The sequence below is a fragment of the Bombus affinis genome, chromosome 2 (genome assembly GCF_024516045.1).
Source record: "Bombus affinis isolate iyBomAffi1 chromosome 2, iyBomAffi1.2, whole genome shotgun sequence".
NCBI classification, from domain to species: domain Eukaryota; kingdom Metazoa; phylum Arthropoda; class Insecta; order Hymenoptera; family Apidae; genus Bombus; species Bombus affinis.
This window is the reverse complement of record NC_066345.1, coordinates 1,014,396-1,035,217: the sequence shown is the minus strand read 5'-3', so window position 1 is coordinate 1,035,217 and position 20,822 is coordinate 1,014,396. Positions and strand designations below refer to the sequence as shown.

Below are 20,822 nucleotides of genomic sequence, written 5' to 3'. Positions count from 1 at the left end.
AGAAAACGGTAAAAAACTCACAGAAGCCATTAAATATTGCGAGGAGCTCGATACTCTGAGTGCAGGTAATGATAATTTATTAACTCGTAAATCTCTGTTAAGCCACCATCGATATAAACATAAATATGAATTGGAGATATTAGTTTGTGCAGAGAAAGAACACACTCTTCAACGTTAATTTTATTTTCTTTCTGTATTACTGTCTTGTATTTAACGCTTCGTGCCAAATTTTCATAATTTCTCTTTTACTCGCAAGTGTATTTTATATATTCGCGATAGAGGCCTTGCTTTATTAATAAATTGCGAATGTTCCTGCATTTACACAGAAATTAAACATACGTAATAGAAAAAATGTACATCATATTCCAAATAGAATAACTGATTGTAATATTTTAAGGGTGAAATAGATCTCGATTCAGTTTCTGTTTCGTTCGTTGTATTCGTAAGAGTGTGAACTTGCATGAACATCCATAATCAATGAATGAAAAAGAAATTTGTATTCTCTCGTAATTTCGTCCTTAACAACATCGTTTCAATTTTTAATAGATTCGATTAAAGAATTTTATACGAAACGTGATAATTTGAAAAACAATTTGAAATCCGCCCTCATCTTAAGTATATCGATGAAGAAGAATGACGAGAGAAATGCAAAAAATATATTGAAATCGGCCTATATCGCTTACTACCTACGAAATGAGACCAATTATACGCAGGGATACGACGATATCTTAAGTATCGCTAAGTTACTATTCCGATTATTCTACATCTTCTATACACATGCCTTTATGGTGAGTATCAACCAATTTTTAATTGCATTTCTTCCAAACCGCTGCGGTTAATATATGATTTTATAAAATGCATGCTACAATATGTAAAATGTCGCTGATTGAATAAGTTTTCATGCAATAGCTACTAATCATATATTTTGCAGACTTATATATCGGATGACACAGATAGTGTAAGTGGAGTATACAATCTGTATTCCTTGCTTAGCTTGGTTCGTCATTCTTGTTGTGCGAATACAGTTTATTCGATACATAAAAATGGCGTGATAGCTGTACGCGCAGCTAAAGACATAGAACCAGGTGAACAGGTAATAAATTTCGTCTTTCCGTTGCTAGTAACCTGTGAAATAAAGATTTGCCTAATGAAGTACTTTGCAGGTAACTTTTAATTTTCTATGTACAAGTAGTTCCGCAAATTTCGCAATCAACTTTATAGCACGACAAGTCATCCTACAAGAAGAGAAACGTATTTTATGCGATTGCTCGACTTGTAAATTGTGTTGTAGTTCTGAGCTTGATATGAAATTGGAAACACCGAAAGTATTAGAAGGTAGCATACGTAAAAAGCGATTCGATATTGACAGCTCGTGGGGTTTAACAACGAGAGAAGCCGACCGTGTTTAGAAGCATAACTCTTGAAAGCTATCCTTCCAAATATCTATTTGGGGAAAGCGGGACACGGTAAGTATTTCGAAGTTTATTTACACAGGTTTACCTGCAAATCTAAATTTTGCCTGCATTGCATTCGATTGAGCTTGAAATATTTAATCCCAATTTAATACACATACATATAGTCAGTCGCGAATGCGTGCACAAGTAGCCTATTGAATTTCGTGTATCTAATTTACGAAAGAAATTAAACGCACATTTTGTCACAAAATTATTTATGCGTAACAAATTTCCCTGGAAAAAGGTTATTGATTACGTAGGAAATTGGCAAAAACTATTTACAAGACGCTATTCTTAACTTGTGGAGTTACCTGCATCGTTAACTTAATCCTAAAGAAAATTATTACCTATTCAGAAAGATGAAGAATTGTTATAGACAGTGTTCACCCTGTATGTATGCTTATTAAATGAATAATATCACTTCATCAAAGTTGTTAATCTTCAGTTTTTACGTAGTTTGTATCTTACTCCTTCTTTTTCTGTTATCCTTTAGATACAAATTAATTTATATTTATTATTTTGACGACTCAACTGTTTTTCAGCTACTGGACGTCCTATACCGATTAATTGGAATTTCGTAAATGAGTCTTGATCCTGATTATGATACGAGGATTCGAGCGAAATGCATAACATCCTTAATCTTCCGTCTTTCTAATGTTCTCTTAATGTTATAATATTAATTTTTTACTTTGTATTTTTAGTGGCACACAAAAATGTTCATTTATAATCTTTTATGCGATATGTATCTTTGGTTGTTTATTATCTCTATATTTATCCGTATTATTTCCGTACAGTATTTTATAATTATATTATATTTTATTATAATTAGATAAGTTGCAATATTTCTTATCCATACAATTAGTTTTAACAAACAACGTTAATATATGTATGTAATGTTAACTACATATTAACTTGTAACATTATTTTTAATATGGTCTAATAAAAAATATTAATATTGATAATTTCATATGTGCAACTTCTTCGTGTTATATTCATTTTTCTCCTCCTGTATTTACATTCTTACGACATAACAGAGTTAACTACTTAACACACACAATTATAACTATTCTAACTATTCGTACTTTATGATTCACAATGGTTAAATGTAAAATATATACAACACTTATACACTATACACGGCAGACATACCAACAACTACCAACAGCAAAATACTGACATCCGTGGACGACAAGGCTGTATTAGTCAAGCACAATAATCCAGAAACAGCAGTCACATTACTACAAGAGCACACCACAAAAATAGAAAAATGGCTACAAGATAAACAAATAAAAGCAAACCTCAGCAAATGCAACCATATTACATTTACACTACGAAAACTAAAACCACCAAATATCCAATCGAATGGCACGCACGTAATACAAACAAGGCAAGTAAAATACCTAGGACTCCACTTAGATACACAACTTACATGGAAACAATATGCTAAATCAATTGCAGACAAAATACGGATAAAAAGAGAGCAGATGCACTGGCTAACTAGTCGAAACTCTAAATTCAGCATAGAAAATAAACTAAAAATCTACAGAAACAATAGTCAATGCCCCATGGTATGTCAGAAACGAGAATATACGCAAAGACTTAAAAATACCAACGGTCAAAGAAGAAATCGGCAGGTACGCAGAAAAATACCAAGGACACCCAAATCAGCTGGCTGCTGAAGCGAGCAAAACTCTGATAGAAAGAGGACTGAAAAGAAAACACCCCACTCACTTCACTAAAGAAATAAAATAGTCAAACTGGAAGATGGTATCCAGCTGGGGGTAGCCATCCACATGTTATTTAGCAATTAAAGTTAGAAAAATTTACCAAATGTCCAGCTGGACAAATTGTAAAGTACAAATTAAATAATAAAAAAAAAATTATATTATCGAATTCTGTTTCCTTACTATCGTGGTCTTACTTTCGTCGGATCCTTTTCTCACTTAGATTCTAGAATTTTACGAAATTTAAAGAAATTAAAATATTTTTAGTAACACGACAAATTATTACTATAGAATATTTATTATAATTTTTAATAGATGAAACGAATCTCTGTTTAAGTTTTATATTTCTTTACTTGTGTTTGTCAAAATATAAATTTGCATAAAAATCCAAGTTCTAATAATCACTATAACTAGATAGAATAATATATCATAGCCCGATTAAATTGAATTTTGGAAGTCGATATGCAATAATAAAGCTGGCATTCGTAATCGTCAAACCATATAGAACTGTTTAATTTGACGAACTCTTTATATTCAGATTCTCTGGGTATGAACGCTGTGTCGTCTGATCTTTCCGGGACTCTACTACTGTGCATCTGATACAGACGTCTGATCTGTACCAGACTCTTCTACTATGCATCTGATGCTACGTTTGACAATGTTCATTCATTAGGTTCGTTTTGTTTTTTTTTTATTATTTGGTAGACTATTTAGAATCAATTCTCAACATTCACTAGGTGAATATGATATCAATCAATCGAAATACTCAAATATTAAGTGTACAAACGACTAACCTAAATTTTTCAACGGAACTCAACGTTTATATTTTAGGAAGAGATCCATTATTGAATGATTTAATGATTCATTGAGATTATATCTTCTTTACGACTACGCCAAAAGTCAAAATATTCTAAAACAATTTTTACGTAATATAATGGCATCCTTTACACGTTCAGAAAAATAAAATTTCACTTTGGTATTATTGATTACTTTGGTAATAAGTAGACCGTGGATGTTTATGCATTTCTGGGAAATTTAAGATTCCAAGAGTCTTGCCTAATATTGCTAAAATAACATCAAGATTATAGGACGACATAATAAATACATAAATGAAACTGAGGTAATGTAATCATACTAAATCCGCAAATACGTAAGTGTGTATATATTTGTAGACGTTGTAGATAACATATATTTTATATCGCGTTACATTAATTTTCTATACTGCACGCGTGAGTATATTTGTGTGTGTGATGAACTATTCACTTACGATTTGCGATATATCTAGTTACGTTGGGTACTTCTATTCTTCTCAAATAATTGTCAGAACTTACCTGAAACAGAAATAAAATATCAAATTGAGTCCTCCTTTTCTATAAATGCATCCATCTATAATATTCATAATCTATCCATCTACGATGATAAAATTATGAGAAGAAATACATATGAAAGAATTGGAAAAGTTTATTATTTATCATCAAGCGGAATTATGTTGTCATATCACGTACTTAAACTCGAAAATAAAGGTTTCCGCAAATGTCTTCAAACTTCGCGAGACTGTAGGGTGCAAGAGTCGAAGAATGGTAGCCAAAAAAGAAAACTAAACAAATTTTTCCCCCTAAGATAACAAAATGGAGAAAATAGGATTCAATCGTGTCACTTGACTAAAAGAAAAAAAAGTTTGCGATTCAAATAGTGAATTAACGCACAACATTATTCTTTGATGGATTAAAAATTAGATGCATACACATTCGGTGCATTGCCAACATTTTCTCGAAAAAGAAATTATATTTTCAACAAATGTTATCTTTCATTTGTTATTTGACTTTTTAGATAAAATCACGATCGACAGTGATGATGGTTTATTTGTATATTGAAATTTCTAGATTAAAGTAGAATGGCAGAAAACTTCGCTGAGATTGAGGATCGTGGGAAGGATAAAATAATTTCCGGAACATGGGAGTACATGCACGAAGGATTCCAATGCGATGGGAGGAGCCGGCCAAGCGTTCCTAATCGAAATCCGGGACGAGGAAGGACAATTATTGCTGCAGATTAATAATTTCACTATATAGGCGGGCAGCGAAATCGACGCAAATGAGGCTTCTGAGAAACTCTCCTGTCTTCTTTCTTTCCCTTTGTGTATCATAAAATCGATCCATCTTATTGTTTTATTTATCGTCTTATTTCTACAACCGGACACATGAAAAATTGCGCTAAATGTTATAAATCTTCATTAGGAAGTTGTCAAAAAATAATTATGTTTTCTCTGTAATTTGCTTTGTATCATATAATATCATATCATTTAATATCATAATAATATCATATAATATCAACTCTCTCTCGATAACGCTAACAACATTGTCTGGACAACGCAATTCGCACTCTCTGGCTTCTCAATTCATACTGCTGTTGATTCGTTTATGTCCCTTAACAAACCCTTATCTTTTGTTTTGGCCTCATATTTTTCGTCTTAGCTTCATATCTTTTGTCTTAGCCCCACCACATACATGCTCCGCAACCGCTTGTTTATAATTCAATCAACCAAAAAAATAATTCTGAATTTATTACAAATTATTCTAAATTTTCTCGACTTTAGATCACTGTGGGTTCATAAGCTTTTGCATAAAAGAGCCCTAGTGTCCCGCAAAATATTCTTATAAACGTGAGCTTTTTGTACTGTTTCCTTAGATTGTGTGAATTTTAATATACCAGAAATATGAAAGGAATTCACTCAAATATTTCGAAATAATAATTACCTTTGTCGTTCGCATTGTCGAAAAAGCCGTTTTCGTCACTGATAATATTTGATTAATACTGTTTATTCATTTCAAAAGCGTTCAAAAAAGAATCGTGTTATCAGTTATTTTTCTCTGACAATCATTATTCTGATAAGCATTAACAATTTTTAATAAAAATATTTATTACAGATATTACCTTATTTTATGCTTCTTTTGTTATATAAAAACTGCTACAATGCTATCTGTTTATTACTAATAGTCTTTAACTCTTTCTAATCGTTCATTACTAATTGAAACAATCGCTTTTATAGCGATAATAAATATATTTAATAACGACAAATATTGGTAATACAATGCAAGATGCGATAATATAATTTCAATTGTATTTTATCACATTTCATTGTATAGTTCTCGGAACGATCTTTCATCGATTATATCTGTGCCTGGATGCAGAAAGTATCAATGTCAGTATTTATGAAGTTGAGAGATTAAAGTTTCCGCTGTTTCAAGTATCATTTCTAATACAAAAATTGAGAACCAAAGACTATGCTATTTGTGTCTCATATGTTGATTTAGGTATTTCCTACAGAAAGTTTATTTCATGAAAGATATTGACATTGTCATATACAAATATCATTCTAGTCGTTCGTTCATTTGTTTAGATAGAACTTAATACCGGGTTTAATTCGTTTTCCCAAAAGTATGACATTACGCCAAGCCACAGATTCATTTTTGGGAAAAACAGACCCAGAATAGAAATGTGCAATATTCTTTGCTATTTGCTTAAAAAAAATCCTCTTTTCTATTTTTTTGAATTCGAAATTTAATAATTTTCGCGTTCTTCGTATAATTCTAACCGATTGTAGAAGGTTCCAAATTCTTACGTTACTCCGCCGCAGTTACTCTTTCATCCCTACAGTTTAAAATTCTTACTTTTCGTTTAACATGAGTTTTTTTTCAGCAAGTCGATAAATATTGGATTGTCCCAAAAGTTTCTTTCATTGCATGGGAAAATAATTGAGACAGAATACTTGTTGTTTTATATTATTTTATTGAATTATGTATGATCCATTTTGTTTTATTGTTTGCTCTATCGGAACAATAAAAATTGACCATACATAATTCAATAAAATAATGTAAAACAAAGACTGCTGTGCATCTATTACTTCCTTATAAAACGAAAGACACTTTTGGAACAACCTAATACTTTCTCGCTCGTTACGGCTCGTTATAGTTATTTTTGGCCATGTGCTTAATGGAGCTCATAAAATATTCTCAAATGTTTCGAGACTTTTTGAAAATTTGTATGGAGCCGATAAAGATCACGAATTTTAATCTTAATAATTTCAGTCGAACACGTTTCTACTGTCAAAAATGAACTATAATACGATTTATAACATACCGTAATAAAGCGACAAACTGTGATTTTGAAAACTTTCTTTTATACGTCGTACAAAATCGATCAGTTTATCGTTAAAAAAATGTGTCGTTTTGAATTGTCGCTTGTTTAAAGAGTCTTAAATTTCGGGCAATACGTCAGCTTCTTTTAGCTAACGACCCATCATTTACAACGATAAATATGAATTACATATATGTTTGAATGGCAATAAATAATATTGAATGATCTTGCAACACCAATATACGTGTCGATGAATTTTTCACGCAATGGGCCACGCGTCTGCTTAAATATAAAAATATACAGTTTTGTACAAGAAGCAAAGGTTTCCTCGAAACTCTTATGACCACCGGATGCGCTTCTTCGAATGGAATACCCTGTATGTTACTTGTATCTACAGACAAGATAAATAAAATTATTTCTAGAAACAATATATCTTTCATGCGATATTTCCTCGAATTGAAACTCTCGTCCTGATACACACGCGAGATATCTCACCAGTGATTGCGAAACGGTTAAATGTGGTAACGTGATTACGTTCCTTTCAAATAAAAGAAATATTCTCTATGTATATATGTATTGCAATTTAGCAAAGTAAAACTGCAATTTAGCACTTTCCGTAGTATTATAATCCCATAAAAAATTGTTACACTCTAACTTTATCCATTAAAATTGAAAAAAGAATTTTATTTAGGTATTTTACCACTTTATATTTCCTACTTCTACATTTTATGCGTATGTATACATGCGTTGCATATAAATAACATGTATGTGAAGTTGCACACACACAGTGCACATACAGCAACTATAAAAATATATGTTATATCCATTACCATCAATTTTTTCTTAAATTTGTACAATAATATCTAAGATACAATAGCACGAAACTCAAAAATTTATTTTAAGAGTTGATCCAAACCATCGTTCGTAAAATCTAGTTTAAACAAGAGAATAAACGAATTATAATACAAGACAGAGTGAAATATTGTAGTATCGTGGATTGCCTAAGAAATATCGAGTGAACTATAAACAACGTTGCGAGAAAGCCTAAGTGCCAAGAGCCCGAAAGGGTCGGAAAATTTCAATGGCCCAAACTGCCCATCAATGTATCGTCGGTCCTTCAGTCGAATAGTTCCGCGAAAGAAGACGTATGCGAACATGATCGTGGACGGTTACGGAACATGTACGTGGTGGGGATATGGCAAAGGACAAAAGGATGTTTAAGGGAGAAAGAGGAATTGTCAGACAGTCCTTAACTGAGAGTCGAATTGTCAGGAGTTGGTAGGTTGTGGGTGGAGAGTTGAGTGGAGTGAAAGTTGCCGAGTTGTTACGAGTCATAAACTGTTATTTGTGAATAGATTCATCTATCAATAAATTTATCATATAGGATAGAAATAATTGGAATCCTAATTTCTAATATTTCTGAATAAATAATCCTATACTAATAATAGGTTTATTTCGTAAAAACTACTGGAGATATCGTTTAACGTTGCACAGAACAGTGGTATTATCTTATATAATTTACAAATTCATTTATATAGCATGTAGCTGAATTTGCTTGTTCAATTGTGCGAACACTTTCGTCCTCAGTTTCTATGAGAATTATAATTATCTGTAATTACATAATTCTTCTTGTGTCTGTATGAGTCACAGCATTTTCTATAATAATACTTTACAACCGCACATATAGAGAATTTTATTTGCAAAAAAATTTGGTATACGATACTTTTAAAAAATATTAACATCTGACATCATTTGGACATAACATATGTGTGTGTGCATTTCATAAAATTATTAATAAATATTCAAGAGTGCGATCGATAACGAAATTGCAAAATATATATATATATATATAATATATGTATATCTCTTATCGTCTCGTTTCATTCTATTGATAATTCTATGTCGTCATATATATATATATATATATATATATATATATATATATATATATCATAGCTTCGTCATCGACCCCACTCTTGCGTCTCTATTGATAATTCAATGTGACAATTCTATGAAATGCACACAACATATATTTATACACGTACTTATATCAGGAATCAAAAGAGGATCATTCCTCGGCGTGACTTCGACATCGTTACACGTTGATTAGTGCGGGAGAGTAACCGGAACATTTTTATTTTGTTTTCTGTAACTTTTGCATTCTATCATGGATTCCTTCGAAGAGGACCTTGCATATTTCTTACGTTTTGATGAAGCTGAATCAGACGAAACTCGATTAAAAAAGTGCATCGATCAACTGTTCCAAAAACCTTTAATAGTTAATGATACAAGATCCACAAATAATGCTGTACTGTATAATGTTATGGGTGAGTACGATAACAAACGAATATTATATCTCCTATATTCAGATTTCCAGATATTCAGGTCTTCTCTTAGTTTTGTACATTATATTTACTTTGGTATAAAATGTATTATGTGCATATAATATAGTGATCTGTTTATTAAATTACGTATTGTAATTTTTTCATTGTCGGTATAGCATTGAACCAATCAGTGCAGGTGAGTTTTGCATTAAAAATGACTTACAAACCATCAGTTGGTGGAACAGTTTAGTCGTTATAATCACTAATTTAGTCTTTATAACTTACATATTATAAGTCATTATTAACAACTAACTTACCATGACTAATTGGCATTTGTGTACTTCTGTAAACGGAAGTATACACGCAACTATTTATCGTAAATTTATGATACTAGAGTACCAGGAAATATACACATATATACATATCAAATACAATCATAAATTTGAATCAAATTTCAGTACTCGATCTGCAATTTTATCTTTAGAAATGGTAACGCTATTTAAAACACTGAATCTTAACTTCTACGAATGAATTAAATATCTTACCACGTAATATTCTTTATATTCGAACGAGATATCGTGCAATTGCAATGTCGTTCATGTTGACGTTTTAAACGACATCTCGGATATCTTTTCGTTAGAAATGAAAATATCCAAATAAAAACTCGGATAAAAGACAGTTGGTAAGACACAGCCCGCTTATGAATATGAAAACAACTAGCAATCGCTATTCACACTGATAGATCTAACGCCGCTTCGTCTAACGCTGATTGAGGCCTCCGGGAAAAAGCTATATTCTTGAAGAAACAACAGCGTTACATGAGGCAATGTTGAACGCATCAACAAATTCATATATACTTAAACGTGAACTATGAAGTATTCGTTTGCTTCAATCGAATGAAATTTCGTTCATACGAATATGGAATTGCAATGATCATTTACTTTGAGATTGGCGTAAGTCCATTTTCTGCAATTAGTAGTCAAGCTGTCGAGACGCTAACAATATATTAAGTGATGTAGGTCCATTCACGAGCCTGAAAAGAGATGTTGGTTCAATCGATTCTAAAAAAAAAATAAAAAAAAAACTGTGTGGCTAATGTAAAAGCTAACCGCTAAGTGTAGCAGTATGAATAGCGACAATCGAGGCCTTGACAGGTTCCAAAATCTGTCATTCGAAATGTGAAATGTTGAATGAAAACTGTAGTTATGAATTTGAATTAGAAATGGAATATCACGCAACCGATGAGCGACATTTGATTGCCGTATTAAAACACATACACGTGAGATATCTCGTCCGAGGCGCATCGCGATTAATCGGAAGGAGCTGAAACGTTATATCGAAATAAAACCTTCTGCAACATTTATTCGCGATCGATTACAAGTCAGTTAATAAAGTGCGAAAATTCATATTCACGAACATATTGAAGAGAAAATAATCGAAAAATGCAGCAGTCATATTCTTGTTTCATTTTTTCGCAATAGCAAGCGCAGCCATATCGCGCGAGGATTATAAAGAGGCTATTAACTTCTGTACGAGAGGATTGCAAGAGATCGTCCCATACTGCGAAATGTCTGCATATTTATACTCAATTCGTGCTAAGGCCTTGGGATGCCTTGAAATGTACGAAGAGAGTTTAATAGACATCGATAGGGCGATCGAAATTTCTCCCAATACCGAATTAACCAAGCGTTTCAAAGATACAAAGATGGATTTAGAAAAAAAAGCTTCTCGTCCGCATACGAAACAAAATAACAGAAACCACTTTGAGGATATACCATCGCTATCGCACGACGAAAACAAAGATATTCCTGGTATGAGCGATGCTGTTCGCTTGGTTCATAATAAAAAATATGGTGTAAATTTTGAAGCGACGAAACCCATCGGCACTGGAGACGTCATTCTAATCGAGAAACCCCAAGTAACGTCTGTTCTTCCACCAGACGTTGCTATTGCGAATGTGTGTCACTATTGCCTAAAACGGTGCAGGGCATTACTTCCATGTGAACAGTGTAATAGCGCGCTATATTGTTCGAAAGAATGTCGTGCAAAAGCATATGAAGAACACCATCGAATTCAGTGCAGCTCTAGAAACTTTCCTCCTGATATTCAATTTGTAATAAACTTGTTTATGAAGATTACAGAAAACGGTGAAAAACTCACAGAAGCCATTAAATATTGCGAGGAGCTCGATACTGGGAGTGCAGGTAATGATAATTTATTAACTCGTAAATCTTTATTAAGCCACCATCGATATAAACATAAATGTGAATTGGAGATATTAGCTTGTGCAGAGAAAGAACACACTCTTCAACGTTAATTCTATTTTCTTTCTGTATTACTGTCTTGTATTTAACGCTTCGTGCCAAATTTTGATAATTTCTCTTTTACTCGCAAGTGTATTTTATATATTCGCGATAGAGGCCTTGCTTTATTAATAAATTGCGAATGTTCCTGCATTTACACAGAAATTAAACATACGTAATAGAAAAAATGTACATCATATTCCAAATAGAATAACTGATTGTAATATTTTAAGGGTGAAATAGATCTCGATTCAGTTTCTGTTTCGTTCGTTGTATTCGTAAGAGTGTGAACTTGCATGAACATCCATAATCAATGAATGAAAAAGAAATTTGTATTGTCTCGTAACTTCTTCGTTAACAACATCGTTTCAATTTTTAATAGATTCGATGAAAGAATTTTATACGAAACGTGATAATTTGGAAAACAATTTGAAATCCGTCCTCAATTTGAGTATATCGATGAAGAAGAATGACAAGAGAAATGCAAAATATATATTTAAATCAGCCCATATCGCTTCATTCCTACGAAACCAGACCAATTGTTTGCGGGAATACAACGATATCTTAAGTATCGCTAAGTTACTATTCCGATTATTCTACATCTTCTACACACACGTCTTTATGGTGAGTATCAACCGATTTTTAATTGCATTTCTTCCAAACCGCTGCGGTTAATATATGATTTTATAAAATGCATGCAATATGTAAAATACAATACGTAAATACTACAATATGTAAAATGTCACTGATTGAATGTTTTCATGTAATAGCTACTAATCATATATTTTCCAGGAGGATATATCGGTTAACACAGATAGTGTAAGTGGAGTATACAATCTGTATTCCTTGCTTAGCTTGGTTCGTCATTCTTGTTGTGCGAATACAGTTTATTCGATACATAAAAATGGCGTGATAGCTGTACGCGCAGCTAAATACATAGAACCAGGTGAACAGGTAATAAATTTCGTCTTTTCGTTGCTATTAACCTATGAAATAAAGATTTGTGTAATGACGTACTTTGCAGATAACTTTTAATTTTCTACGTACAAGTAAGTGCACAACTTTCGTAATCGAATTTATAAAACGACAAGTCATCCTAGAAACAGAGAAACGTATCTTATGCAAGTGCGTGGCTTGTGAAAGGAATTATGATTTTAAACCTGAGCTTGGTAGGAAATTTAAAGTACCGAAAGAATTAGAACGACGCCTACGTAAAAAGCGATTCGATATCGACAGCTTGTGGGAATTACTCAAAGTAATTAACAGCGAGAGAAGCCAACCGTGTTTAGAAGCAGAACTCTTGAAAGCTGCCTTTTCAGATATCTATTTGGGAAAGCGGGACACTGTAAGTTTTTCGAAGTTTATTTACACAGGTTTACCTGCAAATCTAAATTTTGCCTGCATTGCATTCGATTGAGCTTGAAATATTTTGTCTCAATTTAATACACATACATATAGTCAGTCGTGAAAGCGTGCACAAGTAGCCTATTGAATTTCGTGTATCTAATTTACGAAAGAAATTAAACGCACATTTTGTCACAAAATTATTTATGCGTAACAAATTTCCCTGGAAAAAGGTTATTGATTACGTAGGATCGTTAACTCCTAAAGCAAACTATTACCTATTGAGAAAGATGAAGAATTGTTATAGACAGTGTTCACCCTGTATGTATGCCTATTAAATGAATAATATCACTTCATCAAAGTTGTTAATCTTCAGTTTTTACATAGTTTGTATCTTACTCTTTCTTTTTCTGCCATCCTTTAGATACAAATTAATTTATATTTATTATTTTGACGACTCGACTGTTTTTCAGCTACTGGACGTCCTATACCGATTAATTGGAATTTCGTAAATGAGTCTTGATCCTGATTATGATACGAGGATTCGAGCGGAATGCATAACATCCTTAATCTTCCGTCTTTCTAATGTTCTCTTAATGTTATAATATTAATTTTTTACTTTGTATTTTTAGTGGCACACAAAAATGTTCATTTATAATCTTTTATGCGATATGTATCTTTGGTTGTTTATTATCTCTATATTTATCCGTATTATTTCCGTACAGTATTTTATAATTATATTATATTTTATTATAATTAGATAAGTTGCAATATTTCTTATCCATACAATTAGTTTTAACAAACAACGTTAATATATGTATGTAATGTTAACTACATATTAACTTGTAACATTATTTTTAATATGGTCTAATAAAAAATATTAATATTGATAATTTCATATGTGCAACTTCTTCGTGTTATGTTCATTTTTCTCTCTTCGTATTTACATTCTTACAATATACCAGAGTTAACCACTTAACACACACGTTTATAACTATTCTAACTATTCGTACTTTATGATTCACAATGGTCAAATATAAAATATATATTCATTTCTTCATGATTCGCCTAACTCGATTAAATTTCCTTCAAATTTAAGATACATTTATAAATACAAGCAAATTTTATACGGTCGATATGAAAATGGATATCTCGCCAATTATTCTTTTGAACATGTAAAGCCTCGTGACATTGCGGTATCTTTGTAACAACAAAATTCTTTCAATATAAGCGAATGAATTAAGTGCACGATACACAATCTGTATTTCATAAAATATCAATGCGCAATTATAAAACGAGAGGCCGAACAAATGCTTCGGTATATTTCTACTCATCTACATCGGGTATCGATACAGATTCACTGCCGTCCTACTTGCAATGCAATTAGGCCAAGGATGAAACCTAACGACCTGAGTTAACGAAGCTTCGCAACGTACAACGATCTGAACTCTCCGAGATCTGCCTTTATAGTTCTAAAGTAAGATAAATGCGAAACCTTCGATAAATCGGCAAAGTAAACAAATTAACGGACTAAGTCATTAAGTATCCATTGTTAAATCCTTGCAAATGTTACATATGCATAAACTTGTAAGCTTACATATACCTAGATCACATGTGTATGTCTAATAGGAAAGTCAATCAAAGAGCGAGTCAAATATAAACCGGTAACTTTATATTTCAGTAAAATGTTCCAAAAAGAACAGTTCGCTTATTTTTCTATGTATTTTCTTCTCTACATTTCCTCCAGGGGATTGCTAATTTTTTCATCCCAGTTTCGTAGAAAGTGCAGGGCTGGGTCAAGAGCCAATTACGCACGAATTGCTCTACTTCTTCGTGGCTGTTGAAACGTTGTCCTCCTAACGCTTCTTTAAGTGGCTATGATTTTACGGAACTTTAACTCCTTCCGAACGATGGAAACCACACTTCCACGACTAATATTAATCTTCCAGCGAATTTCGTCGATCGTTGTGCATCGATCGTGCTCGATCGGTTACCCGACAGCTTCGACGTTTGCCGGCGTTACGCTCGTCTCGGAGCGTCGCGAATGCGATGCGTTTTGAACGTATCGACGTCCATTGGAAAACGGTTTATGTCTTCTGAACACTTGGTTTCTTGATAACGTGTCATTCCTAAACCATAGTCGCAATCTATGCAAAATTCTAGTGAATTTTGTGCAGCCAACCTTTAGAAACTTAATAATTATGCATCGTGCGACGGAAGATGGTACTGTCTTCCCGCTCATTGAGTTGTATAGCGAGGAAATGGTAAATAGAGCACCACATGGGGTGGAACGTCTTTAAGACACGCTTATTTGAACTCCTACGTAGTTCCATCTGGATAAGTGACACAGTGCAGATATGTCGCACGCAATCCGGTTAATATCTGACTGGCCCTGGTACATACGCTCGTTTGTTGCGATATCCACATAAAATTTGATCGATATCGATTAAAATTCGTAGTCTTTGGGTTGCTGATACAAAAGACACAATTGTTGTACGGTTCTATTGGTGGAGTTCTACAAATGAACTTTAAATATTCATCGCGCGACGACAGAATCACCACGGAACAGTATCAATTTAAAACATTTACGCTTGTTTTCCCTAAAATCGTGATCTTTGAGTTACGCCATTGTTTCAGCAAATGAGCGATACGTACACACTCTCGTTCATAAATGTTAGAAGTATTAATTTCAGGCGAGACAATAAAAATTGATCTGGGTAATAAAACGACTAATCGATCAGAAAAATTTGGGAAAGTCATTGGCAAAAATTATAGAAAAATATAATAAGTTTGGGATTTCATACCCTTCGTGATCTTATGATTCGGAGCATCCTTAGAAAATTTATTCAAATTCGAGATAAGGAATAAAGTAAAAGGTTCTTTCGCTTCACAGCCAAATAATAAAACGGTTTACAGAAGAATTATTTCATCTTCTAACGTGAACTAACTAACTAATCAACTAACGTATAATTATTTTAGAACAATTTGTGGCACCATAAGGTCATACATGTTCAAATATAATTACGGAGTAAAATAAATAAATAATAATTTAAGTAGCTCATTTAAAAAATGCCACCTAATTTCGCTCGTGAAATATAAATTTATAGGATGCATGTGAGGTGTAGATGTCGTTCGTGATAATTGTAGCGCTGACTGTAGATGTCGCTGCTGGGCTACTGCTGCTTTTTCTTCTGATTTAGATGCGTGGAAGAAAAATAGGACTCCGGTCGCCGGGATTCGAACCCGCCTCCCGAACGTTCGTAACCTAAGGCGCTAAGCACTGCGCTGCCACTGTTTTTTTTTTTTTTTAATCTTTGTTTATTAATTCCAGATTTTTTACATCTTTTCTTTTTTTACATGATTTTTTTCCAGAATAAAAACTGAATTCTGATCGTAGGATGGTTCAGGCAAAAGTACCGATACGCGACGGTATGACATAGCCATGCATTATTACATTTCTTTTTTTTTTTTTTTAAGATTATTATTGTAACTTAAATTTAAGCCGCTGTTGCGCTGTGCTTATGTGCGATATTTTAATTTATGTCCTGAAAGCCTGGACGCAAAAACAGGACTGCGCTGCCACTGTCCGACCGTCGATCGGAGGTAAGGTGTCGAGGAGCGGTGTATTTGCTGTGCCGCCACACATGAAATCTTAGAATAACATATATAATACGAAATTTCAGGTGGATAAAATTGTAATAGTCGGTGTATATCACTTTGACTGCCACGCCAAAATCACATGTTTCGTTCAGGACGCCACGGGAGTATTTTTATTATTCAAAGCATGTAATGACAAAATAATAATAAATTGATGATATAAGACAACATTCTTCCCCAATGGACCGTTCATCTTATTGATGGTCACGGGTGACCACCGTGGCGCCTTGGTAATAGTTGATAGCGACATATTATAACAAGGCTTCGTTTATTTCAATAAACCATTCGCATTCGTTATTTCGTCGTAAGTAAAACGTCCAGAATATATTGTTGAAACGTGTAGAAGATATTAGTAAACGGTATTTGCTCATTCTATATATAATAGTAAGGTATGTTCACACTTCTAACTTCAATTATATAATTATAAAACAGCATTTACGACTATTTTCTAAGCTGTGTTTATAATAATATTCGTAGATTACCCCTCAAAGATATGGATACAAACACAGTGCACCGTTAGATGCAAGATCTGTTCTCGCTTTTTTTTATTGATATTCTAATAAAAATGTTTAATCGTTCAATGGGGCGCTTTTTATTTCAAAGTATCTTCTATTTATCGGTTATATTCAAAATGCCCTGACTGTCAATTTTCATACAATTTTTACAATTGTAAGAAGTTCAAGCGCTTCGGTCACCAATGACCACCGTGGCGTCACAGGAGAAACCGTGACCGGTCGTATATGACCAACGTGGCAGTCAAAGTGTTAAAATCACTTTAAATACAAATACAGAGATAGTTTATACCGGTGGTAATCGTCGCTGGCTCAATGCTACTGTTCAGCTCTACGCTCGCTATTCGATTGTATGACTCGCTATAATGATCGCCCTACAGAGCACGTTCGTCTGTTTTGTATCGACCGATGGTATTGTAAAAAGTTTGAATGTAACTCCGGTTGACGATTACAAACAACGACGATGATATTTTGTCCGGAGTTCGTTTACCTTTGAACCTAGCAAACCAAAACAACGTTGGCACTCCAAGGCGCAACAATATGAGTCTCTCCCGATTGGAATTTTCCATTGACTCGTGTGCCGCTACAAATTGAATATTTAACAATACAAATGCCAAAATTAAAGGAAACAAAGTTGGAGAAAAAATATTGAATTTTATCACTTATAAGATTCTTATTACGTTATAGAACATGTGGATTCTCCCCTGCTCGTGCTTCCATCGACATAACCACAAAGGTTTTAGTAAGACCCTAATGATTTTTCATATGAGTCTCATTTTCTTTAATACAGTGTAGAGCTCCTTTATTCGAGCAGCCATTATCCAAATACCCTAATATCCGGACATTCTATCATCCGACCGCTCTATTATCCGAACATAATAATTCCCATGCCTTTTTTCGTTTCAGATATGTTCGTATTTTATTAATCTTCACGTAAAATGTATCCCTTGCTTCGTACGATTCAGTGAATTCCGATTATAAGAATCTAGTACGAAACTGATAACTATCGGAAGGAAATACGATACGATTCAGACACTCGAATGCGGTGCGAGTGCAACAGAATTAGCAAAAATACATGGCGCTGGAGGAGTCGCAAACACGGACATTAAAACACAAAACATGATACTGAAAATTATGCGAAGCACGTAGATTCCATGGCAACGGTAGGAAAGCTGCAAATATATTGATTGTGTAAATGATTTTATACAAATGGGAACAGCAAACGAAAGTGATAATGATACGATGGCTTCTCATGCCGAAGCATTCGTGGAATTTGAAAAGGAGCTGGGATGGTTCGAAATACAAAATGAATGTAATTCAATACAGTTACTTGTGTTGAAAGAATTACGTGGCCTAGCAACCAAAGAGAGTGGAATACATACGTTAAAAAACAAAACTAGTAGTAATTTATTCGTTTCAGCTTAGTAGCCCAGAAATTCAACTTGGTTACATAGGTTACAATATATACATTATTTTTATAATTAATTGCCGAACCTGCCTTACGTAATTATTTATTTCCTAGCTTTCTATTCTGAAATTGCCTTTGGTTTATTATAAAACACTTTCCTTTCTTAAAACTAACTGAAACTATTTCGTTGGTTGCTATTTACACTTCACATTTTGCACAGCCCCCTTGGTTCACCTCTCCTCCGTCTCTCTCTCCCTTTTCCCCCTTTTCTATATTGCTAGCCATTCGACTACTTCCGCCTTTTCTTTCTTCGATAGTATTTGTCCCATGCTCAGGCTTGTCCTATCAAATTCTTTCCACTTCCAATGTTCAAATGTCCCTTCACTGCTTTTACGAAATAGCTCCTTTCCACTTTAGTCGTTCAAAATTTAGTCGTTCTGCTCTTGCCAATTACCTTCTGCCCCATCCCTTCTCCTCTCCCCTTGTTTAACCCTTTGAGTGCTGTGGGCACATATAGGTGTCTGGCGAAAGCTATCGGTGTGGACTGAGGACATATATATGCGTTTTCTGTAAGTGTCCGGCATGGGCTAAGGACGCATGTATGGGTTTTTCAATTTTTCCGAACACCTACGCAGAAGTAATACTATTACGTTTGTGTGAAATAAATATAAATGCATTCCTTACGGCAGTAAACAAATGCCAATAGTGGCTCGTTATTGTCGAAGTGGTCACCACTTGTAAGAAAACTCTACATGTGGTTTTTTTAGTTTTCTCAAGCACTGAATTTTTCACACAAAACTAAATTATTAACTTGTGTTATATTTACTAAATTTAGTTTTCTAGTTTATTACCCAAATTCTAGTTAACTGTAAATTTCAATGTTTATAATAAATAATTAAAAATAACTAAAAAATAACGCTCTTGAATCATTTAATCTCGTGCAAAAGAATTACTATAACTTATTACGATTTGCGCTTTGAATAGTCAATCAACAGAGTTCAGTCTAACGAAAAAGTATTCCGTCCACAGCGATCGTCAGCGCTAGACGCGCGCCGTCCGTACGGACGACATAGGCCGCGAGTAGTCAGCACTCAAAGGGTTAAAGAAATTATCATTAATTTCTTTAATTTACTTAATCAGAATGCGTATTTGAATAAACGAAATTTCATATGAGAAAAATGATTGTTCCATCATCCGAATAGTTTCGTCTACCTTATCCCGGATAAGGAAGGCTCTACTGCATATGAAATGATACAGTGACGGTGAAAGGAAAGTTGAAAGAGTAAAACGGAATTAACGCTGTAATTTTACAAAACTGATAATGCACAATATAATTGCCCGTTCTATAACAGACGAGTGTTTAGTAGAGAAAAATTGTTTACTAGAAATCTCACTTGTATATACATGAGCATCAATTTGAAACTTTCTTTTGTCCGCCACTGTATGACACAACTGCTTAAAAATAATGCTGCTTTAAGTAGTCTGAAAAGACTTTTACGCCAACATCAATCTCTTGTTGACACAACAGTGGCCACTGTGCTCAATGTGCTTGAAAGTTTTACCCCAACAGAAACAACTTCACTTTCACGAGGGTCATAATGAGTATGGAGTGAAACGGGGAATGATAAACGGAGGGAAATGAAATCTGCGTAAAAGGGCGAGGCTAACGCGACGTACATGGGGACAGTACGGTCGATCAAACACAATGAATACGGCACACTCGCGCAGAACGAACCCACCACCAGCCGCGGCAAAGAAGCTTTAAAAATTAAAACGAATCGCTGAACTTGAATATAATTTCACACGGTACTTTTCATGCGGAAGAGGTATGAACATTTTTTTCAGCGGATTCTCAATTATGAGATAGTATATACCTGTAAAGTTCTAAAGTGTCTCGAATTTACTAACTCGTACGCCTTTTTATTTATTTATTTGTCAAGCTTTAACAACTGCTCATGA

At 33.7% G+C, this 20,822-nt stretch overlaps 2 protein-coding genes across 6 annotated transcripts in view; one reads left to right on the top strand and one right to left on the bottom strand.

Moving 5' to 3' along the window:
* LOC126923950 (tetraspanin-5) overlaps positions 1 to 20,822 on the bottom strand; it is a 128,669-nt gene that overhangs the window by 90,408 nt on the left and 17,439 nt on the right. The window lies entirely within an intron of this gene.
* On the top strand, positions 8,578 to 14,179 carry LOC126923821 (N-lysine methyltransferase SMYD2-like). 3 transcript variants are annotated; one of them, XM_050737724.1, is made up of 7 exons: positions 8,578 to 8,593; positions 9,370 to 9,642; positions 11,121 to 11,843; positions 12,325 to 12,566; positions 12,735 to 12,896; positions 12,967 to 13,287; positions 13,760 to 14,179. In XM_050737724.1, exons 2-7 carry the CDS (start codon positions 9,483 to 9,485, stop codon positions 13,796 to 13,798), a joined length of 1,647 nt encoding a protein of 548 aa, XP_050593681.1. In that variant the 5' UTR covers positions 8,578 to 8,593; positions 9,370 to 9,482; the 3' UTR covers positions 13,799 to 14,179. The 3 variants fall into 3 exon arrangements, with proteins under 3 accessions (XP_050593681.1, XP_050593671.1, XP_050593662.1); XM_050737714.1 differs by lacking the exon at positions 8,578 to 8,593 and adding an exon at positions 8,619 to 8,813; XM_050737705.1 differs by lacking the exon at positions 8,578 to 8,593 and adding an exon at positions 8,619 to 8,816.